The sequence below is a fragment of the Staurois parvus genome, unplaced genomic scaffold (genome assembly GCF_062004578.1).
Source record: "Staurois parvus isolate SC_StPar_1 unplaced genomic scaffold, SC_StPar_1.0 ptg000061l, whole genome shotgun sequence".
NCBI classification, from domain to species: domain Eukaryota; kingdom Metazoa; phylum Chordata; class Amphibia; order Anura; family Ranidae; genus Staurois; species Staurois parvus.
In genome coordinates this window covers 3,246,550-3,270,456 of record NW_028317857.1, presented here as the reverse complement: position 1 = coordinate 3,270,456, position 23,907 = coordinate 3,246,550, and the positions used below count along the sequence as shown (strand labels likewise).

The 23,907-nt window shown below is 39.8% G+C and overlaps 1 protein-coding gene across 2 annotated transcripts in view; it reads left to right on the top strand.

Moving 5' to 3' along the window:
• Positions 1 to 23,907, top strand: part of LOC149469733 (integrin beta-1-A-like) — a 50,727-nt gene that overhangs the window by 13,419 nt on the left and 13,401 nt on the right. For both annotated transcript variants that reach the window (XM_089668691.1, XM_089668692.1), the window contains 6 exons: positions 2,280 to 2,518; positions 3,225 to 3,380; positions 13,764 to 13,859; positions 13,984 to 14,073; positions 14,187 to 14,327; positions 17,752 to 17,954. In XM_089668691.1, the coding sequence (XP_089524817.1) occupies positions 2,280 to 2,518; positions 3,225 to 3,380; positions 13,764 to 13,859; positions 13,984 to 14,073; positions 14,187 to 14,327; positions 17,752 to 17,954 (925 nt within the window). The remainder of the gene's footprint in view (positions 1 to 2,279; positions 2,519 to 3,224; positions 3,381 to 13,763; positions 13,860 to 13,983; positions 14,074 to 14,186; positions 14,328 to 17,751; positions 17,955 to 23,907) is intronic.

Sequence of the window (23,907 nt, the reverse complement as noted above, 5' to 3'; positions counted from 1 at the left end):
GGGCACAAGATGGCAGAACAATGAAGGGAATGAATGTGTTTTCATTACATTAGCACTCCCACATTTGTAATTCAATACAGAGAAATGCAAGGCATTGGTTGAACTCTGCATGACCCAGAACAAGAAGTGTCCTGCCGTTTGGTGATTAGGGGTAAGCTAGGTGAATGAATACATGGACATATAAGAATTAATCAGCCATGATACTCCAAACTACAGCAGCATGTTAGCACACACCCCCTAGGGGCCACTGGAGAACCACAAACCAAGACAGTCGTTAAATTACTTATTTTGTGTGGGCCTAAACACTTTCAGGCCAGAGATCACTTTACACCTAGAGACCGACATTCTTATTCAGCTGCTGCCTAGGTCTGTTCTTACCGGCCTTAAGATATCACATTGAGCAACTACTTCACACCACCAGCTTGCCTCATGTTTCAACTCTGCACTTTCAAGTTGATTCCATGCATGAGAAACACAGGGAATCCACCGTACTTCACTTTGCAAGATCTTTCACACCGTGACCACAGGCTCGGTCTGTAGGTGGGTCTTGTACTGCTACAGGCTTCAATATGGAGACTCTGTTGCTAAGTGGGGAACTTGAAGGAATAACTGTTTCCTCACTACCAAGACACCTGTCACCTGCCACCACCACCACTTTCTCTGTTAGCTGATTGCTTCTCCTTCTTGTTACACAGCTATGCTTCTCAACCATAAAGGTTGACCGGAATATTCACTTGTAGATGTATATAACCTAGAGTTGACTTGGTTACACTTGTTCTGCATTGTTACTCTTTTTATATAATAAAGGTGGAATCCCTGCCCTCGAGTAAGATGCCTGTGAGCTGCAAGCACTAAAATGTGTGATACCAAATTAAAAATTGTTGTAAAGAAAAAGTGCAGATCTACAATATACAATAAACATATACACATATATCCCTAAATTTCATCATTTCATCAATGCCTCTTCTTCTTAACCCGTATGGTTAAACATGGCTTACTCCCAACTCCCATTTCTTTTGAATGCACCAGAGGTACACTCATATTGATTTAGCAGCCTCCTAGATAGGTGCTAGGTTTCGATAGATTTTGTATGTGTTTTGATGTAGTTGCCACACTTCAGTTAGTGTGGTTGTGAATGCTTTTAGGTAAAAGCAGAGTTTGTACACTGTAATAAGTGCTGCTGTGTTCTGTTAGTCAGGTCTGCTCAGTATGTCTACCTGAAAGCTCCCTCTGCATCCAGAAAGCTTGAGAAGTTTCTGGATGATAGCTATGGAGCTATGCAGATGTCAGCAATAATATTGATACAGCCCTGGCCTATCCCAGAGAGGCAGGCTCTGATTGAATGCTAGGATACTGTATATATTCAGCGAGCACACTGAGCTCTGAGTCTTTCCTGTATAGGATTGGTCAAGCCTGGAGGGGACATCTTGGGTTCTGAGCTGAGTGAAAGACCATCTACTGAAGATCTGGTCTGGTATCACTGAGTACAGACACCTCTGAAAGGATCTTAGAGACTTTGTGCTGCTAAAACCCCTCAGGTGCTAGGGAGTCACCTGCGGGTCTAGTTAAAGGGGACACCGACTGGTGTCCTGAGGATGTGTTGTCCATCACCAACTTAAAAGGAACTCTGCTCTGGTGGCTCAAAGAAAGAGATGCTACTACAACCTTAAAGCTAAAATCTACTGTTTGCTACAAGCACGGATTTTAATATAGCTTGTTCTGAAGAATACCTAAGTCCTCAAGTTGTACATAGTTCTTGATTTTGGAGTTCTCCAAAATAAAAAAACAAAAACACCCCTAGACTGGTTATTGAGGAAAAGTGTGAATGAGACTATGTGCCTGGCTTTGGGGCAAAGCTTTTGGTGAAGACCTGGACAGTATTACTGTGGCTCCTACGGGAGTATGGCTACATTAATAAACCTGGGTCCCTTAAAAAAAATGTAGGCCAGACAACTTCATCTTTTTCAAGAACTGTATTTACTTAAATAAATTACTTGACATGTTCAAGAAGTTCATAAAGACTAACAGACCATCCTCAGACATAACAAAATGTATTTTCACTGTACCTTTGGCTGCGCTATAACTGGCAGTAGGACTGACAGTAGGACTATAACAACATTAGATTGAGTCCCCTAAAACTGGAACAGCCACAGATGGATTCAAATTAATCTGATTCCTGCTGAACTGGCCAAATTCCATCCACCTATTGTCAGTTTAAGTTGCCCTTTGTATGTTGGCAATATACTGAATTCTATTTAATACTGTCTTTTTTGCTTCAGGTTTTGGGTCTTTCATAGATAAGCCAGTCATGCCATTTTTTAGTACTACTACTGGTAAATTCATCAACCTGTGCTCCAATGGTCAGGATTGTACCAGTCCGTTCAGTTACAAGAATGTTCTCAGCCTTACAAGTAATGGAAGCCTTTTCAATGAACTAGTAGGCAAGCAACAGATCTCTGGTAATCTGGATTCTCCAGAAGGTGGATTTGATGCAATTATGCAAGTCGCTGTGTGTGGTGTAAGTACTGAAGAGAATGCATAGTGCAAATTGGAACCAACTATCTCTGCACTTACATGTGTTTTATAAAGTTGACCTGTCACTACATCACACATAATGCTTTAGTACAGTGTTTTGAATGATAGGCCCACTTGTGCCCTAAATGCTTTCAACCCTGCCTACTACTGAAGTGTTTGCAAACCCTTAAGCTGGATACACATTATTAGTTTGTTTGTTTTTTTTCGCTGTGTTGAACAGAAAAAACTGAAGAGCTCGGGAGGAGCTCACTGTACTAACAATCTGATGTTAGTACAGGAATCTCTATGCTGAGCCATTGTGTTCTGCCAGGGTGACTGCCCCCCTGCCAAAACACACTGGTCTATACTGGCAGCCAAGTGCAAACAATACCTGTTGATCCTGCAAGAAATACAGTGAATTATTAAGTTGATGTGCCACTCTGTGTCTTCTCAAGCAGTGGTATCAGCCCTGACCAATTCCCTACAGAGCCACAGAACACCCCCCTCCCATCCCTCCATTTGAAGAAGGTGACAACATGCCACATAAAAGAATGGCACTAGTTTTCCTATTTGCTGTCATTTGGCCTAGCCTTCTCACAGTGTCATGGTGGCATTGCTACACACACAGATTATGACAGAGTTGCCTATATCTATAGGCATTTGAGCATTGTATGTTTCTTAATGCTTCATGCTGTAGTGTTTTATTTTAGGAACACATTGGATGGAGGAATGTCACACGCTTGTTGGTGTTTTCTACTGATGCTGGCTTCCATTTTGCTGGTGATGGCAAATTAGGAGGAATAGTTCTGCCAAATGATGGGAAATGTCACATGCAAGACAATATGTACACAATGAGCCATTATTATGTGAGTATGCAGTTGTCTGTGTGCTTTTTGAGCATTTGTTTCTCTTAGACTACGTTGATAAGTTGGACTCTTCATTTCTACGAGTTTAATTTTAAATCTTAGAAAAATTAGTTATATTTGTTATTGTTCTATATCCATAGATATAATAATTGTCAAGAAAGCTGATGCTTCTAATTTAAAGACATGTAAACACTAATTCCACAGCACAGCACAAGATACATAAGCTATTAGCATTTTTTTTAAAGAAAATATTAAACATGTCATACTTACCTGATCTATGCAATGGTTTGCACAGAGAAGCCTCGCTGCTCCGTCTTAGTCTATTGACAGGCCCTGCCCCCCACTCCCTTGTCACAGAGTTTGATTTGCTGATAGCTCCCATTGCTATCAATCCGCACGGTGCGGAGGAAGGAGAGTGGAGGGAGCCACTGTTCTCATGCACAGCTCTGGATCGAAAATGGGCTCAGGTAACTATAAGAAGGGGTCAAGGGTGGAATTCAGTGACCTTTAGGCTTTTTTTTTCTTTACTATATATTTTATTATATTTTGTTTTCACTACAAAAATCAACATTATATCAAACAAATACCATCATTCCACCCCCCCCATTGAATTTCCCCTGTCCATATTCCATATTCTTTATTTCTAGTTCCTTTGATATTTTTCTGTCTATATCTATATCCCCTTTTTTTATTTATTTATTTCAGGTACTTATATAGCACTGTCAATTTATGCAGCGCTTTACACATATATATATTGAACATTCACATCAGTCCCTAACCCTCAAGGGATGTACAATCTAAGGTCTCTAACTCACATTCATACATACACATATTAGGGCCAATTTAGACAGGATCCAATTAACCTACAAGCATGTCTTTGGAGTGTGGGAGGAAACCAGAGCACCCAGAGGAAACCCACGCAAGCACAGGGAGAACATGCAAACTCCATGCAGGAGGTGCCATGGTCGGGAATCGAACCCATGACCCATTTACTGCAAGGCAGACGTGCTAACCACTAAGCCACTGTGAAATATATTTCAATATATTTATTAAGGATTTTTAGAAACATTATACAGGAAGGCAGGAAACGCAACCCCCCAACATGACGAGTTGCAGAACATCAAGCAATAAAACCGTAAATTCAAGTACATTGTGTAGCAACACAACAACAAAATCGACCAATAAAGCATAATGAGGAATACACTGGTAGCACAAGCAAAGTTTGATCGATTATGAGCAAATTGCTCCATAAACAAGGTGGTATGAATAATATCATTAAAATAGCAGACAAAAATAGAAAGAACGAAAAATGAAGAAAGAACTGAAGAAGAGAATAAAGAATAAAACGCAGAAAAGAAATAAGAGAGAGGGCCAGCCAAGAGTCCGTTAAATAGCAGAGATATACCAATTCCATGGATCCCAAGTTCTCTTAAATTTAGAAGTATTGTTGTTAAGTATACTAGTAAGTTTATCATTAATCATAATCCAATTAAGTTTCTGTTTGACTAAGTCCAGCGAAATTGCTGACTGTTTCCAACGTTTGGCTATCGTAATTCTCGCCGCCAACAGAATATAAAGAATCAATTTAACCGATTTCTTAGGAATATCAGTGGGCAATAAATAAAATAGAGCTATTTAAGGGGATCTATGAATATTAAAACCCATTACCGAATAAAGGAAATTAAATAAACGGATCCAAAACCTAGTCACCACAGGGCATTTCCACCATATGTGGAGCATAGTACTCTCTTGTCCACAATATCGAAAACAGCTGGGTGACACAGAAGGGTACATTTTAGCAATAAGTGTAGGGACCAAATACCACCAAAGAAGAGTTTTGTAGTTAGATTCAATGAGTGTAGTGTTAATCGAGATTTTAGATAGAGCATTAGCCGTATTCCGCCAAGTGTCCAACTCCAGAGAAATAATTAAATCCCTTTCCCAATGTACCATTAAAGAGAGCATAATATTTGGATCAACAAGGGAAGCATATATATTAGACAGAAGACCTTTCACCATCCCCGTAGCCCCACAGGAGACCTCGAGAGGGGTGACCGTACAGGGTTCCATTAGTAATTTAAGTTTGCTAGTGATAAAAGACATGATTTGATGATAGCGAAACAGTTCGCTAGAAGACAGGTGGCACTTTGTCTGAAAATATTGGAGAGAATATGGACGACGTCCACCCAAATAGACCCCCACATGCAAAAAGCCCTTATTGATCCACCAGTGAAACACAGATGGTGTTAAACCAGGTGTGAATTCAGGACTACAAAAAACTGGGGCCAGAGGGGTATGTAGGGAAAATAAAGGCTTGCGGGCCCACCATCTATCCCAGATTGTTAAAGAATACGATGACGTAGGACAAAGGATTGGAGGACGCAACCGACTAGGAAGCCACATAAGGGAGACAACAGCATACGGACGGTAAGATAGGGCCTCAATGCCAACCCATTGAGGTACATAGCCCCTAACAGTAGCGCAGGAGAGCTGCGTTATCTGAGCTGCATGAAAATAAGTCATAAGATTAGGAAGTCCCAAACCGCCATGCTTTTTCTGAGAAAATGAAGTTGAATTATTGACCTGAGGACATTTACCTCCCCATATAAATCTAGAGACAGCAGATTGTAAGATTAAGATTTCCCGTCTGGGGACCGCAATTGGCAAAGTCCGAAAATAGTATAGTAGTCTTGGCAGAAAAGTCATAGTCATAGTTAGCACGATATAGTGATGAAATAGAGCTCGTGAGATGGATCCCCAAATAGGAAAGAGAGTGAGGGGCCCATTGAAAATCAAAATTGTCCCAAAGATACTGAACCTCTGAAGTGGCCAAAGAAATATTTAAAGCAATTATTTTAGAGGAATTCAGAGTAAGACCCGAGGCCATAGAAAATCGATGAAGTAAATGGAGGAGACTAGGTAAAGACACTCGAGGAGCAGACACATACATAAGGACATCATCAGCAAATAAGGCACATTTATGATCTCGTTGGACACAGTAGATACCAGAGATAGCAGGGTCGGAACGAATATCAATAGCAACTGGTTCCATTGCTAATGCAAAAAGTAAAGGGAAAAGGGGGCAACCCTGTCTAGTACCTCTCCCAATAGACAAAGGAGCCGATTTGTATCCACGAATAGAGACCTGGGCTGAAGGTTTATAATATAGAGCCCGGAATAAAGCCAAAAAGGAGGAGCCGAACCCAAATGCACCTAACATCTGAAATAAATACTCCCAAGACAGGCTGTCGAAAGCTTTATGGAGATCTAAAGACAACAGTAGGACTTCCCTCAACAAGGAATTGTCCCAATTAGATTGTACAGCTGACAGTAGTGCCAAAGTTTGACGAATTTGATCAAGTGTTTGACGACCGCTAATAATTCCTGATTGGTCATCATGAATATAATGAGCTAAAAATGTATGAAGGCGTAAAACCAAAACTTTAGTGAAAATCTTGAGATCACAATTAATCAAGGAGATAGGACGATAATTAGAAACAGCATTAGTATCTTTATTGGGCTTAGGAATGACACTAATGAACGTTTTATTTTTGTCAGAGCAAACTTACGGCTCTGTTTAGAAGGGGATTTAAGCATGACGGTACGAGATCGATCCAGTAGCTGATCTAATGCTGGGTTAGAGTCTCCTGCCAAAATAACATTGCCCTCAAGCTCTGAAGCTAAAGAGCTCAATAAAGAATGAAAGAACTCCACCTGATTGATATTTGGAGCATAGTATACCAAAAAAGTGAGCAAGTTTCCACCCAAGTGACCTTTCACCAGAAGGTAGAGTCTATCCCGATTCCTAATAATTTTAGATTCAGTAAACGACAAGCGGCAGGGCAAACAAAGGGCATTCCTCGTTTCTTCTCCATGGCATTAACAAAATAACAAAGAGGATAATCTTTGTGGACATATCGTGGGGTAAAAGAAGGGGGAAAATGTGTCTCCTGAAGGGCTACAATATCCGCACCTAAAGAGCGGCATGAATTAAAGGCCTTAATATGTTTGGAAGGAGAGTTGAAACCCTGGACATTATGAGAGAGCAATCGTATAACCCCTCCGTCAGACCGTTGGGGAGACATGATCAATAACTGGTGAACTATAGACGACGAGAGCTATCCACTCCAAGAGCACAAGAGAGCTAATAGTGGTTCCAAGGATATTACAAACAACAAAGGGGATAATGGACATCCCTGTCTTGTACCATCATACATTTTAAAAAAACGTGAAAGGGACCAGTTAACCTGTACAGCTGCTGATGGGCTATTATAAAGCCCTTTTATCTACTTTAACATTTTGGGCCCTAGTCCTAAAGCCTCTCATGTATCTATCATATATCCCCAGTCAACCCTGTCAAACACTTTTTCAGTGTCAATTGACAGGATTATTGTCGGCAATATTTCTCTCCTTGCTTTTTGTAGAAGAAACAATGATCTCAGACTATTGTCCCTCCCTTCTCTGCCAGGGATGTATCCCACTTGATCCAAATGTATCCATTCCTGCATCAACTCTTTCATCCTTGTTGCTAATACTTTAGCGTATAGTTTGGTGTCTATATTTAATAGTTATATAGGTCTGTAACTAGCGCATTGTTAGCTATCCTTCCCTTCTTTAAGTATAATTGTTATATATGCTTGCAGTGATTCTTCTCTCATTCCCAACCCCTCTCCTAACACATTCATATATGTGCATATTTTGGGAACCAATAATTCTTTGAATTTCTTATGATAACCCACAGTGTATCCATCAGGGCCTGGACTCTTTCCTACTGCCATACTCTTCAATGCCAAAATAATTTCCTCCTTGGAGATAGCTCCTTCTAGGGCCACTAACTTTTCTTCTGATATTCTTGGCAAAACAACCTCATTTAAGTATTTCTGCCTCTTTCCCTTCTTTTCATTCTCTGTTTCTTTCTGGTTCTTAGAATTTACATCATACAACCTGCTGTAATATTTTTGAAACGTATTAGCGATATCCTGGTCTATTTCCCCACTGATGTCTTTCTTTTGAGACCCTTTTGAAAATCTTCCTCCTTTGTTGTTCCATAATATCTCTTAACTCTCCTCTTTTGAGAGTTATCTTCTGATGTATATCTAAATCCAGTTTCTTTTTATCTGACTGTTCTAGTTTATATAACTCCTCCATCACAAGCCTTATATTTTTCTCCCAGTCTTTCTTTTTTTCCGCCCATATCAAAATCAGGATTCCCCTGATATGCCTTATGTGCCTCCCAGATTGTAGCAACTCCTCGCTCCCGTTAGATACAAAAAATTGGTCTATTTCCTTCCTTCACTTTTTCTCTATTTCAGGATCTTGTATAAGCATCTCATTTAATCTCCACATAATCATTTTATTCCGTTCCCCTCCTACCCGTAGTCTCATTGTGACAGCTGCATGATCAGGCATAGACATAACTTCTATGTTATATTTAACCAACAACACCAAGGGGTTTATTTACTAAAGCTAGAGAGTGCAAAATCAGACTCACTTCTGCATAGAAACCAATCAGCTTCCAGGTTTCATTGCCAAAGCTTCATTGAACAAGCTGAGGTTAGAAGCTGATTGGTTTCTATGCAGAAGGGAGTCTGATTTTGGACTCTCCAGCTTTAGTAAATAAACCCCCAATTGTCTATGCTTGATCATTATATAATCCAGTCGTGAATGCGATCTATGCACTGGAGAGAAAAAGGTATAATCTCTTTCTCTTAGGTGTTTCACTCTCCACGTGTCCATCAATTGACATTGATGTAACATCTTTTTCACCGATTTTAATTTTTTACCACCCTCTCTCTGCTTACTAGATGGTGTGTCCATCCCTGGATTCAAACAAAAATTATATCTCCTGCCACAATCAGACTACCCCTTTGAAATCAATTAGTTTTCTTAACACACCCTCAAGAAATCCTCCTGGGTTTTTATTCGGGCAATAAATGTTAACTAACGCACATTCAAGTCCTTGTATGTTTCCTCTCAGAAACAGAAACCGACCTTCTGAATCCACCAGTCTCTCATACAAAATGAAACCTACATTTTTTGAGAACCCAATTGCTACTACTTTAGCCCTTTTTATTGGTGAGTCAGCATAATACCAGGTTGGATAATGCCTTGAATATAGCCTAACATTTGTATCATGGGATATATGTGTCTCTTGTAAGAGCACCACACCTATAGAGTATTGATGCATTTCCCTAAGTACCTTATGTCTTTTGGTTGGAGAGTTTAATCCTTTCATGTTATAAGTTATACAATTAATCAAGTGACCTTTAGGCTTTAGAACCACTTTTATTACCAATGCAAAAATTAAGTGTTTCTGTTCTTTGAACAGTGCAGTCTTTCCCTATTTTTTCCTCATCTAACTTTCTTCCAGATTACTGTCCAGGAGGTCACCTGTGTGTGTGGAACTGACCATAAATTTGTTATGGTGCTCAAAATTGTTGGTATGATGCCTATGGTCATGCTTCACTGATGTTTAGGTCTGTGGTAGAAGAAAGAGGGAAAACAGGTACTTGTAGGCCTCTTTTGAGGGGCTATGAGAAATGGCCCTCCCCAAAAAGGATATTATGCTAAGCCTGTAGGTTAATAAGAGAACCACAACCTGTGGAAGAATGATAATAAAGCTGGCAGTGCCTCCACCAAAGACAAGGCCTCCATGAACAGAGGGGATTTCCATCCTGGGAAATTAACTAGTAACCTAATCAAAGTAATTGGGAGCAGAGGAACTACTGCAACGAGCATATAACAATAACCGTAAGTATTTAGATGCACACCAGTATGAAAACAATACAAGCTTTATATAAGAAAATATTAATAGTACATACATCCAATGTACAAACAGGTATTATCATCAAAGGGCCCAGCAAGACTCTTGGTGGAGTTGTGCACATATACCCGCATATATATAGTTATTAATAGAGATACCTTCAGATGAATGTTGCAGCAAAGTTGAGTTGCAGGGGTCCTTGTGAATGTTTGCAATGTGGCATACATCTTTGTGTCAGAGACCCAAAGACAAGATTAGCGGTGATTAGGAGATCCTCCAACCATTGTCCAACCAACTTGGAATGCAGCTTTTCCTCAGCAGAAAGTGTGGTGTGGCACTGGAACTCAGAGTCACTTATCTACTCTGTGTCTTTGCCCTAGTAGTTTCTAATCTGTCATGCAACTAGACCACTAAATACCAGAAGTGGCCATCAAATGCCTAACCTGGCTTTAGGTTGGCTATTGAATCCCAGATCAGAAGGGCAGAGTTTACCAAAATAGCAGGAGCTGTATATAAACTCAATTGTAATAAACAGGTTCATCTACTAGAGGATGAACACTACACACTGTACAAAAGACCTAGCTATCTGGCAGTGTCTGACACTGTGCATGTGAGATAAAAACAATAGGACGGAGATGTCACAAGGATTTAGATACATATTCAAGAAGCTATGAGCAACTGCAGTTAAACTATTAGAATGTAGGAATACTTGCCTAATAGTCTCTGCTTCTGACCTGGATGAAATATAGCATAAGATCATGTGGCCTCAGACTTTCTCTCCACTTCCTCTTTCTAGAGTTTTCAACCCAGTAGCCCAGAGACAAGAAGAACTATAATTAATTCAGTGACAACAAAGTGGCGTGCCACCCAAAAGTGGAAGCTCTACTTGTTTGCCTCCTCCCCCACTCCACTGCCATATTTTGCACATTTTTGGGGGGGAGGGGGAGTGGGTACCTGATTTTGACATGTACCCGCTCCCATTTCTGGCTCAGTTTGTCGTACTGAAGTGAGCCAGACGTTCGGCCCCTTCCTCCTCCTTGCAGTCTCCAGGGAACCTTCACAGGTCCCAGAAGACTGCCGGACCAGTCAGGATGCACAGTGCGACTCACGCATGCGCAGTGGGCACCCGGCTGTAAAGCTGCCAGCTTTCAAAGCCTGGTGCCCACAGTTGAGATGCTGGCGCCGTGGTGAGAAGAAGGAGAGAAGGGACAGCGCAGGTGAGCACATGGCTGGACCCCTGGACAAGTTAGTGTGTGTTTATTAAAAATCAGCAGCTACAGTTTTTGTAGCTGCTGACTTTTAATAAACACATAAACGTCCGGAACTTCGCTTTAACAGCACAGCCACACTTATAAATACAGACATTAGAGGGCAGCAGATCCATACATACTACTAGACCTAATCTTAAAGTGTTACTAAACCCACAACAGTAAAATCAGTCTGTACAGTTGCAAGAAAAAGTATGTGAACCCCTTGGGATTACGTGGAGTTTTGCATAAATTGGGCATAAAATGTGCTCTGAACGTCATCTAAGTCACAACAATAGAAGAACACAGTCTGCTGAACATAATACTACACAAACATTAGATGTTGCCATGGTTTAATTGCACATAACATGTAAACATTCACAGTGCATGGAGGAAAAAGTATGTGAACCTTTGATTTAATAACTGATTGACCCTCCTTTGGCAGGAATAACCTCAACCAAACGTTTCCTGTAGTTGCAGATCAGACCTGCACAACGATCTGGAGTAATTTTGGACCACTCCTCTTCACAACATTGTTTCAGTGTAGAAATATTCTTGGGATGTCTGGTGTGAATCGCTCTCTTAAGGTCATGCCACAGCATTTCAATCGGGTTGAGGTCAGGACTCTGACTGGGCCACTCCAGAAGGCGTATTCTGTGCTGTGGCAGCCATTGTTTTGAAGAATTACTTGTATGCTTTGGGTCATTGTCCTGTTGCATCACCCATCCTCTGCGGAGCTTCAGTTGGCGGACAGATGGTCGTACGTTTTCCTGCAAAATGTCTTGATAAACTCTGGAATTCATTTTCCCATCAATGACAACAATCCGTCCAGGCCCTGAGGCAGCAAAGCAGCCCCAAACCATGATGCTCCCTCCGCCATGTTTTACAGTGGGGATGAGGTTTTGATGTTGGTGTGCTGTGCCTTTTTTTCTCCACGCATAGTGTTGTGTGTTCTTCCCAAACAACTCAATCTTGGTTTCATCTGTCCACAGTATATTTTGCCAGTAGTGCTGTGGAACATCCAGGTGCTCTTTTGCAAACATCAAACGTGCTACAATATTCTTTTTGGACAGCAATGGCTTCCTCCGTGGTGTCCTCCCATGTACTCCATTCTTGTTTAATGTTTTCCTTATTGTAGATGTGTCAACAAAAATGTTAGCATGTGCCAGAGATTTCTGTAGGTCTTTAGCTGACACTCTGGTATTCTTCTTTACCTCATGCAGCATTCTGCGCTGTGCTCTTGCAGTCATTTTTACAGGACGACCATGCCTAGGGAGAGTAGCAACAGTGCTAAACTTTCTCCATTTGTAGACAGTCTGTCTTACCGTGGACACATGAACATCAAGGCTTTTGGAGATACTTTTGTAACCCTTTCCAGCTTCATGCAAGTCAACAATTCTTGATCATAGGTCTTCTGAGAGCTCTTTTCTGCGAGGCATGGTTCACATCAGAGAGTGCTTCTTGAAACCAGTAAACCCAAAACAGGTGTGTGTTTTTTAAGGGCAGGACAGCTGTCAGCAACACATCCAATATCATCACACTGATTGGAGTCAAGGTTGGCTCACTCCTGGCTCCAATTAGCTCTGGGAGAAGTCATTAAGCTAGGGACTCACATACTTTTTCCTCCCTGCACTGTGAATGTTTACATGTTATGTGCAATTAAACCATGGGAACATCTAATGTTTGTGTAGTATTATGTTCAGCAGACTGTGTTCTTCTATTGTTGTGACTTAGATGACGTTCAGAGCACATTTTATGCCCAATTCATGCAAAACTCCACGTAATCCCAAGGGGTTCACATACTTTTTCTTGCAACTGTATATGCAGTAAAGCATGCTTGTTATACTCACTGTGGAACGTAAATGGTTAATCCTCTGCATTGTGTAAAAAGGATGTTTTATCCACTCTTCTCTGATCCTCCCCTTCTTCCACGTTCTCCACTTCATCTCCTGATAGAACACAGCCTCAGGGACACTCTGCACATGCTCAGTTTGGTGTGTACTGCTAGAGATTTTTTCTTTTTCTTGAGAGGGTGCATATGATCAGCACAGGGCCAATCAGCACTGTCCAGAAAGAGAGTCAGGGGTTATGCAATCTCATAGGGCAGTCAAAGTAGAATCTAAACTCCTCCTACAAGCTTGAACCAGTGCTCAGCTGGACATTGTTCTGTGTACTGTGGGAGACCAGATTTAGTGAATACAGGGCCCTGGGTTTAGTAACACTTTAATGGACAGCTGAAAAAAATCTAAAATGTCTGAATTCTAGATCTTCTAATATAACTCAGCTTGCAGCATTTCCGATATCATACAAGTATAGTGATAGATTTTGGGTCCAACCAAAACATATATATTTACTGAATACTTACATTCACAGGATTACCCCTCAATTAGTCATTTGGTCCAAAAGCTCACTGAAAACAACATACAAACAATCTTTGCCGTTACTGAGGAATTTCAGCCAATTTACAAGGTATGTGGAGTGTGCAAGGTTTTTTTTTGTTTCTTTGGCTTTGTGTTTAACCATCCCAGATAATTACCCCACTAGTATATTTCTTTTTTAAAAATAGTATTAAAGTTTTCCTTCTCATTTCTAGGAGTTGAAAAACCTAATCCCCAAATCAGCTGTTGGAACACTGTCTTCAAACTCTAGTAATGTAATTCAGCTGATCATTGATTCCTACAATGTAAGTTCGCACTTCTGACTCTGGCTGACAACCATCTCAGCTCCTTTTTTCAAAGTTTGTGGCACTTCATATGTAAAAACAATTTTGTTTATTTTTTTTTATTTTATATCTAGTCACTGTCTTCAGAGCTTATTCTAGAAAACAGCAAATTGTCAGAAGGTGTAACAATCAATTATACGTCATTCTGTAAGAATGGAGTGATTAGAACAGGAGAAAATGGAAGGAAATGCTCCAATATCTCTATTGGAGATCTGGTAAGAATGTGCAGGTCAATCACTTATGCTGGGATTCATGGGGTGGGCCAATGGGTAGCCAGATAAAAATGGTCAAATACAAGCCACGTGATAGGTACTTGTGTAGGATTTAAGTGGTGTCAATACATTACACCTTTATTGTTGGAAATATCTTGTATGTCAACTCAGGCTAGATACAACATCTATGGTCAAGACTGACATCCATCCTCCATGTGATATCTCAGCTTTCCATATAAAGCTTGTACTTTATATGTCATCTGTGTGGTTGTCCGCATTTATAGCCAAAAATATTGGCACCCCTGCATTTCTGTCAGGTAATGCACCGCTTCACCCAGAACAATGTTGCAATTACAAATGTTTAGACATTTTCATGTTTATTTCTTTTGTTTGGTTTTGGTATGACACAACAAAGTGGACAAACAAAAAGCGAAATCTGGCATATTCCATGCAAAACCCCCAAAATGGACAAAATTGTCACCCTCAATTTAATATTTCTTGGCACACCCCTTGGAAAAAATAAAAATCAGTCCCTTCCTGTAACCAGCAATGAGTTTCTTACACCTCTCTACTGGAATCTTGGCCCACTCTTCTTTCTCCAACTGCTCCAGGCCTCTCAGATTGGAAGGGTTCCTTTTCTCAACTGTCTTTTTGAGATCTCTCCACAGGTGCTCTATGGGATTGAGATTTGAACTCATTGCTGGCCAGTTCAGAACTCTACAGTACTTTGTCTTAAACCATTTGTGGGTGCTTTTTGATGTGTGCTTTGGGTCATTGTCCTGCTGTATGACCCATGACCTCTGACAGAGACCCAACTTTCTGACACTGGGTCCTATATTGCACTCCAGAATTCCTTGGTAGATTTCACAATGCCATGCACATGGTCAAGACATCCAATTCCTGATGAAGCAAAGCAACCCCAAAACATCAGTGAACCTCCACCATGTTGGACTGTAGGGACTGTAATATTTTCTTTGAAGGCCTCATTGCATTTTCTGAAAACAGTAGAAAGATGGGCTTTACCAAAAAGCTGTAATTGTGTTTCGTCTGTCCACGGCACATTCTCCCAAAAGGGTTTTGGCTTCCTCAGGTAAGTTCTGGCAATCTCCAATCTGGCTTTTTTATGTTTCTATCTCAGCAGTGGGATCCTCCTGGGTCTCCTACCACAGCATCCCTTTTCATTGAGATGGTGACATATAGTGCGAGCTGACACAGTTGTACCCTGTGCCTGAAGGTCAGCTTGAACTTGTCTGGAAGCTGATCAAGGTTCTTTATCCATCATTTGAACAATCCTTTGTCGCAATCTTTGATCAAGTTTTTCACTTTCATCCACGTCCAGGGACATTTGCTACAGGGCCATGGGCTGTAAACTTCTTGACAATGTTGCCTACAGTGGACACAGAAACATTAATATCTGTTAATAGATACAGATGAGTTCTATTACAAATTACAGGAGCACCACAAACTTGGAATGCAATTATTTCTTACAATTTTGAGAAGGTGCGAATAATTTTGTCCAGTCCATTTTTGAGGTTTTGCGTGAAATGTATCAGATTTGGCTTTTTCTTTTTCCACTTTTTTGCGTTATACTGATATTAGGGCAGCACAAAACCCAAATACATCACTGCATCCATGTTTGAAGGGCAGGGAGACCTGATTTTTCCTCAGACTAGAGGATGGATAAGTCATAAAAGAGGCCTATCAGCTGTGCTGCAGTGCTCATGTCTCAACAAGGATGAAGAAAGAAAGAAAATGTTCATGTCGTAGCATTACTTAGTGGTGTTTCTATTGCAGGGTCTGCTTTAAAGTGTTACTAAACACAGGACCCTGAATTCACTATATCAGTTCTCCCACAGTACACACAACATGGAAATGCAATTATTTTAGTAAATATTTATACTAAATACCTTTTCTGATCAGCAGTTAGAGCAGTCTTGTGACTTCAGCTGAGCACTGGTTAAAGCTTGTAGGAGGAGTTTTCGTTCTGCTCTAGGAGGATGTGAAAGTCCTGACCTTTCTGGACAGTCTGGACAGTGCTGATCACAAAAAACAACCTCTCCAGCAATACACACTAAACTGAGCATGTGCATGTGACTACGGATTCAGGCAGATATGCCAGCCAAATACTGGGGGGGAGCAAATATGACAGCATGCTATCCCCAAAATCGACTACCAGGAAAACCAACTGAGAAAACTCTATATGAAAGATCCAGAATTTGAACCATCTAAATTTTTTTGGAAACAAAGCCTATGTGCACATCCCAAAAGAAAAACGCTCAAAAAGGGATGCAAATGAAGGTGAACTTGTAAAGTACAGTGCATCTCAAAAGCAATACAGAATTCTACATCAAGACACAAACAAGGTAACCATCAGTAGAAGTATAATTGTTGACGAAACTCCAGGGTGTTCAAAATTTCATGAACTAACAAAAACACTTCATACTGAGAAACAATTCCACATCAGTGTCACATAAAGATAAGCAACAGTGACTCAGAAAACAAATTAACGCAGACAATTCAAATACTCTAAAAGAAGAAACCAGGCAACAAGAGGCTTTGATCAGGAAATCCACCAGAAGCATTAAAGGCATCCCAGCCATACGTCTGTCCTATGTTGCTCACATTAAAACCAGAGCCAGATTTATGGGATGAGATGCAAAGACTTCCAACCCATTAGAAACAAAAGTGGATCAGATGCTTTTCCAAACCGCTTACAAGAAACAGATTTAGAACTTAGATCCGAAATGGGACTAAAAAAAGGAGTAGTTGCTGTGTGGGGGTGTTGCAGTACAGTGTTCATGTATTTTGTGCAACAACTACATCAGTATTCTGTAGAGATATATTCTTCAACCAGTAGATAGAAGCGTGTATAAGTTTGTAGCTGCATCTATAGTACTGTAATCTCTGTCTTTTCTCTGAAAATACAATTTCCTGTTTCCTGGTTGCACTAATGCAAGTAGAGAAAAAACTCATGTAGATTGTGCACTCTCTGTTCTGTAGGGCTACATACAGAATTTCTAACAGTATGTTTTAATGAACTGCACCAAAATCTGGTCTCCTGCACTGACTATGCATTTCATCTGTTTGATGTATTTATCTGTTTAACTGGAGGAAAGCATTAATATTTTTCCTGCATGTTCCTGAGCATTCAGCTCATCACTATTGTCTGTTCATTTGCTAGGAAGAGATAACAATAACACCTCGCCGATCATAATGTCATCTCACACACAACAATAAATGTGGTAAACGGTGACTTTTCATCCTGTGGGATGAAGGAAGCTGGATTCAAGGTGGAAGATAATAAACATTATATACATTATCTGCTATAAAATGATTTGCAATAAAAGATCTGCATCACAGTATAGTATTTGGACAATTTTGTATTGTTTGGCAAATTGGCATCAGTTGGAATATGTTTTTCTTTTAGGTTGAATTTGAGATCAGTGTAACTGCTCACAAGTGCCCCAAAAAGGACCAAACAGAGTCCATTAAAATTAAGCCATTGGGATTTAATGAGGAAGTCAAGATTCTTCTTGAATTCATCTGTAAATGTAATTGTCAAGAATTGGCAACCCCTAATAGCACAGAATGTCATTTTGGGAATGGTACATTTGAATGTGGAGCCTGCAGGTACTTGTTTTTGGCTGCTCTTTATTTATCTACATGTTGAAACTTTGTTGATCCATACCGAATAATTTATGGAAGGTTTATGAGAAATAGGCCTCCCCAAACAGGATATTGCACTAAACCCGTAGGTAGATAAGAGAACCAGAACCTTTGCTAAGTGGAATGGTGGATTGATAATAAAGTTGGCAGTGCTTCCACCCAGGACAGGGCCTTTGTGAACAGAGGGAATTCTTTCCTAGGAAATTCATCAGTAATCTAATCAAAGTAAATGAGAGCAGTGGAACTACTACAATCAGCATATAACATTAACCATAAATATACAAATACACACTAGTATGGGAATAATACAAGCGTTATATAATAAAAGGTTAATAACAGTAAATACTGTACATCCCATATACAGACAGGTAATAACAACAAAGGGTTCAATGGGAGTCTTAGTGGAATTGTGCACAGAAGCTAAGGGCAACAAAAGTAAACTATCGACTATAGAAACACTTGCCCAATAATCCCTGCTTCTGGCCTGGATAAAATACAGCAGCAGCTCCTGTATTGATGGTCATGTGGTCCAATTCTGGCTCTACTTCCTGGAAACTCCCCTTTATAAAATATCACAGTTCTCCATTTGGGGTTTTTGATTCAGCTAGCATTGACAGGAAATATCTGTCTATAACCAACTGACTCTGCAGAACTTAACAAGCAACAGATATCTGCAAATACAGACATTAGAGGGCAGCAGATCCTACACACTTTCTTTGGTGAAATCTTTACGTCCCATCAAAGGCAACACAATGTGCATAGTAAACACCAATTTAAGAAAACAGTGTTGTCCTCTCCCCATTACAATGGCCTGCTGAGGAAATCCAACAGCTTAGAAGCAATAAATGCCAGGTGAAGTAAAAACGAGCACTAGGTTGACTCTGTTGGGGACTGCTCCTACGCAAGCATGGTACAAGTGTTGCCAAGTGATAAACCTCGGGTCCCCCAAACTGTCATAGGTCAAAACAGATAGATGATACTCTTTGCCCTATCCAAACTTCTCTCTGAGGTAATCCTGTGTTTTGAGGCACTGAACTAGAACTATGAGTCATGGGAAGGGACAGCACTGGCTATGTGGAAGGACTGTGTCCCAAACTAGTGCTCACTAATTGAGGCACAAACTCTGTAGATTCAGGATTCAGTGGCTCTCTTGAAAGATGCTGAGCAAGAGACCTTAGGAACTACAGTTCAGTCACTCTCAGAGGTATCAAAACAATCAGTTAAGAGGTCTGTCTGAATCTGAGGTGAGATGTGTAATTTTGACATCAAATTTTCATTTAGCTTTAGTCATAGTCTTTTGACTAAAATTTCATTTTAGTTTAAGTCATATTTTAGTCATCTGAATTGTTTTAGTTTTAGTTGTATTTTAGTCGACTAAAATCTCCAGTATATTTTGGTTGACTAAAATCTAATGAGTTTATTTAAATTTGTAATGCATTATTTAAGCATTTCTCTAGAATTTCCAAACTCATTATATATTCTTGGAGTAAAAATCTAATAATATGTTATTATTTATGGTATTAAGGTTTGAACATGCACTACAGATACAGATTTAGCCATTGTGAACCAGTGTTAATTTTGACGTCAAATTTCGATTTCGATTTAGTCATAGTCTTTTTACCAAAATACCATTTAGTTTTAGTCATATTTTAGTCATCTGAATTGTTTTAGTTGTACTTTAGTTGATTAAAATAGTGTGGGTCACACTCTGAAGTGTCATCTGAGCCATCTTCATCAATGACGTAAGAGATGAGTAGCAAATGATTTCAATGCCAGACTTTGTTCCTACCTTCAGGTTCCTTGATCTTATATACAGGGATCCTGGGAAATTTGTAAATCACTGTAAAAATCTTCCACCATCGTCCAGCTTATGCTTTCCAGATGCTTCCAAGTTCCGCAGCAAGATTCGAACACCTGGTTTCAGATCTCTATATTTTAGACAAAGATCAAACCTTTTTTTAATTTATTTTAGTGTGTTTTCTTCAGGTAAACAATAAGCAGACTTGAGGGTATCTTTCAGGTGAGCCACATACTGGTAGTTAAATTTTTGTGTTTTAATTTATATTTTTATTGCTTTTTATATTACAAATACAACAATTTTCCACTCAATAAAACCATACAATTTTCATAAAAAAATTTTCGTAATCCCGACCCCTCCCTCCCTCTTCTATCTCCCAGCACCCCCCCCCCCAATTGGTCACTTCTTATTTTAACCCTCTTTCTTCCTATTCCTCTATTTTATTCCTGAGCTCTTTTTTGTCTCATTCCACTCTCTTACCCTACCTATCACCATCTAGGACTGAGTATCTCCTCGATGTTTTAAAAACCATCCAACTTTTCCAGATTTGCTTAAATTTTTTAGTTGTATCTTCTCCAATATGATATAATTCCTCCATCCTGTATATATATTCCACTCTGTTTATCAAATCTTTGATTTTTGGTGTTTCCCGAAGCTGCCACAATTTCAGGATCAAACCTTTTGCTCCGTTTATTAAGGGAAATGTCAACGTGTCCTTATATTGTTTCACCGTGAGATCTGTAATAAGAAATAGGCAAACCCAGGGATCCTTCAATACACTAACCCCCGTTATCTCCTGTATTTGTTGTATAATTCCCAGCCAAAATTGCTGAATTTTTGGGCACTCCTACCATATACAGTATGTGCTATTGTTCCCTTCTTCCCACACCCCCTCCAACACAAAAGTGAATTCCTTGATTGTTAACTATGTGAAACACTAGGTGTAATATACCCCTTCATTAAACATTTGTAATTCATTTCTACTGCATGCATATCCACCGCTGTATTCATTTAAATATTTTCTTTTTTTCTTGTTCCTAATTCCTTTAATCATTTTTCCAAAAATGATGGAGAAACAGATCCAAATATACCAGTTAGTATCTTATATATGCGAGAAGTAACATGTTTTCGCATTGTATCTATAATAAAAAATTGTTCAAATGTATATATGTCTTCCACCGTTATTAGTGGCTGCAGGAGTGTTGTAACAAAATGTCTTAATTGGTAATAACGCCATTCATCTATCACTGAAAATATTTCCTTCTTATTTTTTAACTCTCTAAAAGTACACAATTCCCCTTTATCAGTGATGTCTTTTAATTGTGCATTTCTATCTTTTATCTATTTACCTGTGATATCCGCTTTCCCTGGGAGGAAGAATTCTGTTACCCCCAACGGAATTAATAGTGAATTATACTCCCACCCCCTATGTTTATGAATTCTATCCCATATCTTAAAAATATTTTGTGTTAAGGTGCTTGTATTTTTAGAAAGATTCCTAAACTGTTGTGGAAGCCAAATAATCTTATCTAACTGTGACCAGCTCAGTGAATTTTCTATCATTACCCAACTTTTCCCCCTCATGAGTTATAAATCCAATCCGCCATTCATGAAATCAACACCGCACAATAATATCTCCTAAAATCCAGCACATTTAAACCCCTATTCATTCTATCTTTACACAATACCTCATAGCTAACTGTTGATCTTTTATTTGCCCAAATAAATTTAAGCATCATCTTTTTTCTTGTCTCAAAAAATTACCCCGGTAAATATATTGGGAGCATATTAAATTTATACAGGACCTTTGGAACTATCACCATTTTTAACAAATTTATACGGTCAATTCAAGAGAGTGATCCAATAGATATTTTCCTCAGATCATCTTTCAGCTCATTTATCGATGGAATATAAATTTTCTGATATATGTCCTTTAAAGAGGGGGTTAATTTTACACCTAAATAGCTCAATTCCTCTTCCTTCCAAACAAAGGGAAAGACCTTCTGCAATATCTGTTTATCTGTCTTATCAGCCACATACTGGTAATGACTTTGATAACTAATATTATTGTTGGAAAGTCCTAGCAGGAGGTCAATGGGAATCAAGGTTCCCTCCCGAACATCAGGAAATAGGGGGGAGAATTCTGTACTCTCCTGCCTGGTGCTATTATAAGCATGGATTATGGCTTCAACCATGGATTATGGCTCCAGGTATGCTTGTCGTCAGCATGTAGGGTGCCGAGTATATTAAGCAGGGTCCTGTTTAATCTCTCAGAGAGAGCATTGCCTTCGAGGGGTGGTTTGACTTTTTCTAATGTTTTGTGAAAGTAACTCCTTAATTGGCTTGCTCTGAGAATGTCTGCCCTAATCTGAGTGTAACCTGGGGGGTAAACCATAATGGATAAAATACTTCTCCCAAATCACTCTTGTAACTGTAACTGCCCTTTGATCCTCGGTAGGAAAAGCTTGGGCATATCTGGAAAAGTGATCAGTCACCACCAGTACATTTCCAATTCCTCTTGAATCAGTGTCAGTGCAATGAAAATCTATACAGACAAAATCCATAGGGATGGAACTCTGTAAATTCCCCACAGGAGCAGCTCTAATTTGCAGGGCTTTTCTCTGTAAACATCTGAGACAATGTCTACATAGCCTACTCACAGCATCTCTCATAAAAATTGGTCTTGAACTTGGCCATACATTTTCTCAAGTCCAAAATGGCCATGGTGATCATGCAGAATTCTGAAAAACATCTACTGGAAACAATTTGGAAGAACCAGTCCTGTCTCCTTTGATTTTTCAGTCAAGGGATTTGAGGAAGGATGCAGCTGACAGGGCCACTAATTCTTTCTGTACATGGTCAGCTGTAGTCCCTGGGAATGCCTTGTTTGTAAATATGTAGCACCCTGCCCTAACTAGGCTAAATTTAATTTTTGGCTCTGTTGTACTCAGTGGAGTAGCAATCTATTGTTTAGGTCTGGTCAGGTTTTTCTAAGCTTGATGGTTGATGGCTCCTACCTGCCTCTGGAAGAAGCTTCCAGAAATAGCTGGGAAGGTCAACCACTAAAGTTATTAATACTTATCCGACCTCAGCCAATCTTTGCACCCAGAAATTGGCTGGGAAGAAGATGAATGTCTGGGAAGTCTGCTCAGACTTGTTCTTTTCCTGGTGCTGTTGTCCCTGGGATGCAGCCAGAGTGGTACAGAAGAGTTTCTGTTGGGCCTCAGCAGGTGGTGAGCTGTGGGCCTGATGGTGACCTGGTTAAGAGACATTTGCTGGAGAGCATCACCTGTGGATGCCAGTCTAGATAGGGATCCTGTTCTTCCTCACTGGAGAGTGTTGCATGAAAAATGAGGGGAATAGCTGTCCTTGGACTTGGTGAGTAAGGCTTTAACCACTTAACCTCCAGAGGGTTTACCCCCCTTCCTGACCAGGCCATTTTTTGCAATACGGTGCTGCATTAATTTAACTGGCAATTCCGTGTTCATGCAACGCTGCACCCAACAGAAATTTATGTCCTTTTTTTTCCCACGAATAGAGCTTTCTTTCGGTGCTATTTGATCGCCTATGTGTTTATTATTTTTTGTGCTATAAATAAAAAAATTGGATGCTGAGTTCAAAAAGGCATCAAGGCCCAGCTGGAGAGCTCATGGTCATAAACCCCAATTAGCCTGGCCCCTGTATGTCTGCGAGACTCTTGCTGGAAAAGGATCATAAAGTCCTCACTGAGCTTCAAAGACATTCCAGCTAGCTGTGAAACAGACTTACATTTAAAAACCCACTTTTGCATATAATTTTATATCTTCAAATAGGAAATAATTACATAAACATGGAGTGCATATTCGAATGGGTCACTTTAACACAGGTTGCCTGATATATTACACCCCTAGCTGACATCTACAGGAGAGCAGAAAATTAAATCTCCTTAATCGTCCCAGCAGGTATGTCATATTTCATATCTAGATGTTCAGCAGATGATTATGCATATTAATCTACCCGTGGATAGAATGTTACATGTATCTAGGAAAAGTTATTGACCATAGTATAATTTGCGAGGGATTTGGTCATAGCCTGAGCTCCCCGCCTACAACACCCCTCCCCAAATGAGGCGATTGGTTC